This window comes from Dipodomys ordii, unplaced genomic scaffold (genome assembly GCF_000151885.1).
Source record: "Dipodomys ordii isolate 6190 unplaced genomic scaffold, Dord_2.0 Scaffold32, whole genome shotgun sequence".
Lineage (NCBI taxonomy): Eukaryota > Metazoa > Chordata > Mammalia > Rodentia > Heteromyidae > Dipodomys > Dipodomys ordii.
In genome coordinates, this window is record NW_012267248.1 from 7,258,755 (window position 1) to 7,264,111 (window position 5,357).

The following is a 5,357-nucleotide window of genomic DNA, read 5'->3' on the forward strand; positions in this document are numbered from 1 at the left end:
TTGGTCGGCCGTGGGGCTTGAACTCTGGGCCTGGGCGCTGTCCCTCAGCTCTTCAGCTCAAGGCGAGCGCTCTACCACTTGAGCTACAGTGCCACTTCCGGTCCCAGCATTTTCAATAAGGTATATTCACTGAGCCAGCTCGCATACTTTGCATGAACTGTCTTGGACTGGCCATGTTATTGATCTGTGGGCAGATGTCCTGTCTGATCCCAAATATGCTTTCCAGCATTAAAATTGCTATGACTCTTCACCCTGGTACTACTAAACAAATACGTTATATTAAATATGCTATGACAAATAAAACATGAGTCTTTGATGTTGTTCATTTGTAAAATGCAATGTTTTCTCCAAATAATGTGGCCAAAACCTAATGGGGTCATGCTCTCAAGGGATTTTTTTTCTTTCTTTCTTTTTAAGATTCGTATGAGTCAACTTGAAGCCAAGGAGAAAGAGCTCAACAAGCTGAAACAAGAAAGTGACCAACTTGTTCTCAATCAGCATCCAGCTTCAGACAAAATTGAGGTAAGTGTCATGGAATGTTTAATTTTTTTTTTTAGGAGTTGGGAAATTTTCATAAAGTAAGGCTTTTTTAGATGAATGACTTCTTCATTTTAAACTGTGCCAGCCTTATTTTCTAGTTTGGGGTCAACAGCCTAGGTTGGGAATTGATATCCTTTTTTTTTTTGGTACAAACCAGATAAAAGTATTTTAGACTACTGGGCCTTGTTGGTCTCTTTTAGAAAAGGAAAGCTCCCATTGTGTGACAGAAGCACCCAGAGACACGTGAATGATTGAGTTGTGTTCCAGTAAAACTTTATTTGCAAATAATAGTAGTGGGCCTAATGTGGCTCTTAGGAATCAGTTTGCTGACTTCTGTGGATTATACTCTAGGCTGACATTAGGTGATAGCATTGGTATGGCCATATTGCTTCTTTTTTTTGAGCCTGTGCTAGGGCTTGACCTCAGTGCTAGAATGCTCTCTCCCTTATCTTTTTCCCTTCAAGGCTGGCCCTACCACTTGATCCACAGTTCACTTCCAGCTTTTTGCCAGTTAATTGGAGATAGAGTCTCACAGACTTTTCTGTGCAGGCTAGTTTTTAACCTCAATCCACAAATCTCAGCCTCTTTAATAGCTAGGATTACAGGCATGAGCTACCAGCACTCGGCCCATATTTTTTCTTACGTGGAAATATCGTGTGAGTTGGTAAGAGTCACTGTCATAAGCTCCAACAGCCTTCTGTGTGGATGCCTCATACATACCCATAATCTTATACCTGTGTAGAAACAAATGTGGCAAAAAGACCCTTACCCCAATGCTGTCCCAGTGGGGACTCTGTTGATTGGTCTGCATTGGTCTGCATTTTGACAAATGGTCCTCATGGTTGCTATTGTAAAAACTAGAGACTTTAATTTCTCCCACCTTATAACTTCTCCTTGGGGAAATTCTATTTTTACTCTTAGACAAAAGATTTCTCCACTTTGAATCAGCTTAAAGGCATTTCATGATGGCTTCTATCAGGCACACAGATCTATCCCAGAACACACTGGGATAGACCTTTGTACACTGAGTGGGAATGGGCAGCTGACACTTTCTTGTTTCAGGCATACATGGACACTTTGCAGACACAGTGGAGCTGGATTCTGCAGATCACCAAGTGCATTGATGTTCATCTCAAAGAAAATGCCACCTACTTTCAGGTTTGTATACCTGTTGTATCAATCTTACTTATTAGTTTTGCTTTTGAGGAACTTAGATTTGTAAACTACTGGTCCCAGTCAGTAACTCAGTCTCCTGCTTCCACATACAAAAATACTTTGTGCTCTCAGTTTTTCTTTAATCATGTAATCCAAGATAGGCACGATAGTCCTTGAAGCAGAACGTCTGAATGCTTGAGTTAGTTAACTTCCTGTCACCAGAGCAAAATACCCTGAGATAATTAACTTATAAAGAAAGAAAGGTCCTTTTGAGCCACAGCTTTGGTGGTTCTAGTCCATGATTGCTGCACCATTACTTTAGGCTTGTGATGAAGTGGCACATTATGGTAGAAGCATTGGACAGGAAAGATCCATTTAATTTTTACCAGCCAGGGAACAAAGGGAAGAAGAAGAAGGGACCGAGGTTCTGTACTCCCCTTCGAGGGTCCTCTCCCAATGATCTAATAAAGGTCTCACCTAAGGCCTATTCCACCAATGGCTTCACCACCTCCTAGCAGTACCACTTGGAAACCCTACCTTCTACACATGAGCTTTGGGAACACATTCATGATCCAAAGTATGATAATGATTTTGGTTATTGAATGACTTCTTATTGACATGGGATTGTGTTCATCTCCTAACAGTTTTTTGAAGAGGCTCAGTCTACTGAAGCCTATCTGAAGGGCCTTCAGGACTCCATCAGGAAGAAGTACCCCTGTGACAAGAACATGCCCTTGCAGCACCTGCTGGAGCAGATCAAGGAGCTGGAGGTACTTACTACCTACTCCCAGACCTCAGCAGCCACCCCTAGGGGAAGATTAACGCATCTCCACACACAGCCATTGGTGTCACTGTATGGTACATACTGAGGGCCCAAGTCAACATTTCTTTCCATCCTCCAATAGCTTTCTTTACAACAAAATTCTTTGCACAACCAACAACTGTTGATAAAGACCCCTGCTTCAGTATCTAGATAACTTGCTGAAAACAAAAAATGCAAGAATACCAATAGCTTGAAAAAAATAAGCTTAATGTTTTATCCACATGGCTTTCCACACAAAGATATTCTTTCCCTCACACTTTATTCAAGGCCACATAGCTTCTAGAGGCTTATCATGGAAAGTTCTCATATTCCCTGCTGAGGGATTTGTGGCTTATTATACTCAGCTACTGCAAGGACAGCGTATTTCATTTGTAACATCCTCTGATCTGCATCATTGTCCTTTGAAGGGTTCTGAAATCCACAGGGAGTCTGTGTTAATCAGATTTGATTTGCAATTGTAGAAAGAACGGGAGAAAATCCTTGAGTATAAGCGGCAGGTACAGAACTTGGTAAACAAGTCCAAGAAGATTGTGCAGCTGAAACCAAGGAACCCAGACTACAGGAGCAATAAACCCATCATTCTCAGGGCTCTCTGTGACTACAAACAGGACCAGGTGTGTACTTGGTTATTCAGATGCCTATCAAAGTTGTCCTCTTTACACGAAAGATTGTCAGTCTAAAGAAGTGGTGTAAGAACATTTTAATTTCTTACTGTAGTGATCAATATAAAGTAAATATGAATGGATATTGAAATGTATAAACAATAATGCTTCTTGTATCAGGTTACAAAGTCATAGTTATATATTGAAAAGCGTGTGTGTGTGTGTGTGTGTGTGTGTGTGTGTGTGTGTGTGAGTGAGTGAGTGTGATGCTGGGGATTCCTATCCTCTATCTAGGGAAGTGCTCTGTCATTGAGCTATATTCCAAGCCTCTAAGTAGCCATTTTAAGAAGCTATATAGATGCTGGACTTAATTTATGAACAAAACTGTTTATAGATACTGGAGTTTTATTTATTTTCTGGAGACTAGTACTAGAATATTTCCATTTTGTTCTAAAATTTTCAGAGGAAGTGATCTAGTGATTCTCCCTCCCCATAATCAAAGTCTAATATAAAAAACACGAATTCCCAGAAATAGATGCATGATAGGGTGAGGTTTTGCTTTCCAAAAGGATTTCCTTCTGTCCAGGTGGATCCCCCCAGGCTACCTTCAAAAAGTCATTTTCTCTAATTGGCTTACAGCATAGCTGACTTTATAGACACACCCTGTAGGTTCCAGTGTATTATTTAAAACATCAGTATTATTTAGCATCTGCTGGAGGTGTGACTCAGTAGTAGAGTGCCACTAGCAAGTGCAAGGCCTTGAGTTCAAACTGCAGTATCACTAAAAAAAAAAATCCATATTATGAAGTTTTGTAGTGATTAGCTTTCTCTAAGGGAGAAAAATAAGAACTTTACCAGCTTGCATGGTTTCATCTTTGTTTCTTTGAGAAAAAAGATAAACATGTCCACTTAGAAATAAAGCCAAATTACCTTGTAGAAAATTGTGCACAAAGGGGATGAATGCATTCTGAAAGACAACAATGAGCGCAGCAAGTGGTACGTGACAGGACCTGGAGGCGTGGACATGCTTGTTCCTTCCGTGGGACTCATCATTCCTCCTCCCAACCCACTGGCCGTGGACCTCTCTTGCAAGTAAGTTGTGGACAGTCCTAAAAGCTGTGGTCTTAATGCAAATGAGGGAAAGGAGGGTGGGTAAGTCAGACAAGAACACTCCCTTACTATAATCACTTTCCACAGAGAACCCTTCTGAAGGTCACGTTTATTTTGGCACTTTAATTTTGAAAACAGTGTGATTATGTTTAGAAGATCATAGTCAGCCAGCCAAGTGTCTGTGGCTCATGACTGTAATCCTAGCTGCTTAGTAGGCTGAGATTGGACGATTCTAGTTCAAAGCCAGCCCAGGCAGACAAATCCAAGAGACTCTTTTATCTCCAGTTAACCAGCAAAAGTCAGAAGTTGATATGTGGCTCAAGTAGCAGAGTGCCAGCCTTGAGAAAAAAACCAAGTAAGGGCAGAAGCCTCTGAGTTTAAGCCCCAGTACTGGCACAATAAAAATAATAAAGAAATAAAAAATAATGCGTTGCCATGTAGGAGGTTAGAGTGAATAGAACTTGGGGCTGGGAAGGGGGCTCAGTGGTAGAGTGCTTGCCTTGCATGCATGAGGCCCTGGGTTTGATTCTTCAGCACCACATAAGCAGAAAAAGCTGGAAGTGGGGCTGAGGCTCAAGTGGTAGAGCGCTAGTCAACAGCTGAAGAGCTGAGGGACAGTGCCCAGGCCAGAGTTCAGGCCTCACGACCGGAAAAAAAAAAAAAAAGAACTTATCATGCACTTGGAGTTTCTTCCTTCTTAGCAAGTTGGTCATTTTACAAGTAGCTATAAATATAAGTTGCTTTCAATACCATTATTTGTTCATTGATAGGGAGAACATTCTTTTTTTAATAGATTTTTTAAAAAAATTGCTTAGTGTAGAAACACAGAGTAGGGACAGAGATATGATGAGTTCTTATGTCCCCATAATCAGACTTTCAGTGTTGTAGACACATAATTCATCTCCACTGCTGCATTAGACATTTGTCAATAAAAATGTTGCTATAGGGCTGGAAAGGTAGCTCAGTGGTAGAGTGCTTGCCTTGCATGCATGAGGCCCTGGGTTCGATTCCTCAGCACCACATAAGCAGAAAAAAAAGCCAGAAGTGGTGCTGTGGCTCAAGTGGTAGAGCGCTAGCCTTGAGCTGAAGAGCTGAGGGAAGGTGCCCAGGCCCAGAGTTCAGGCCCC

At 41.4% G+C, this 5,357-nt stretch overlaps 1 protein-coding gene across 2 annotated transcripts in view; it reads left to right on the forward strand.

Annotated features, from left to right (window-relative positions):
* Dsp (desmoplakin) overlaps positions 1-5,357 on the forward strand; it is a 52,365-nt gene that overhangs the window by 28,731 nt on the left and 18,277 nt on the right. For both annotated transcript variants that reach the window (XM_013016691.1, XM_013016692.1), the window contains exons 8-12: positions 418-522; positions 1,603-1,698; positions 2,340-2,465; positions 2,980-3,132; positions 4,058-4,212. In XM_013016691.1, coding sequence (XP_012872145.1) covers positions 418-522; positions 1,603-1,698; positions 2,340-2,465; positions 2,980-3,132; positions 4,058-4,212 — 635 coding nt within the window. The remainder of the gene's footprint in view (positions 1-417; positions 523-1,602; positions 1,699-2,339; positions 2,466-2,979; positions 3,133-4,057; positions 4,213-5,357) is intronic.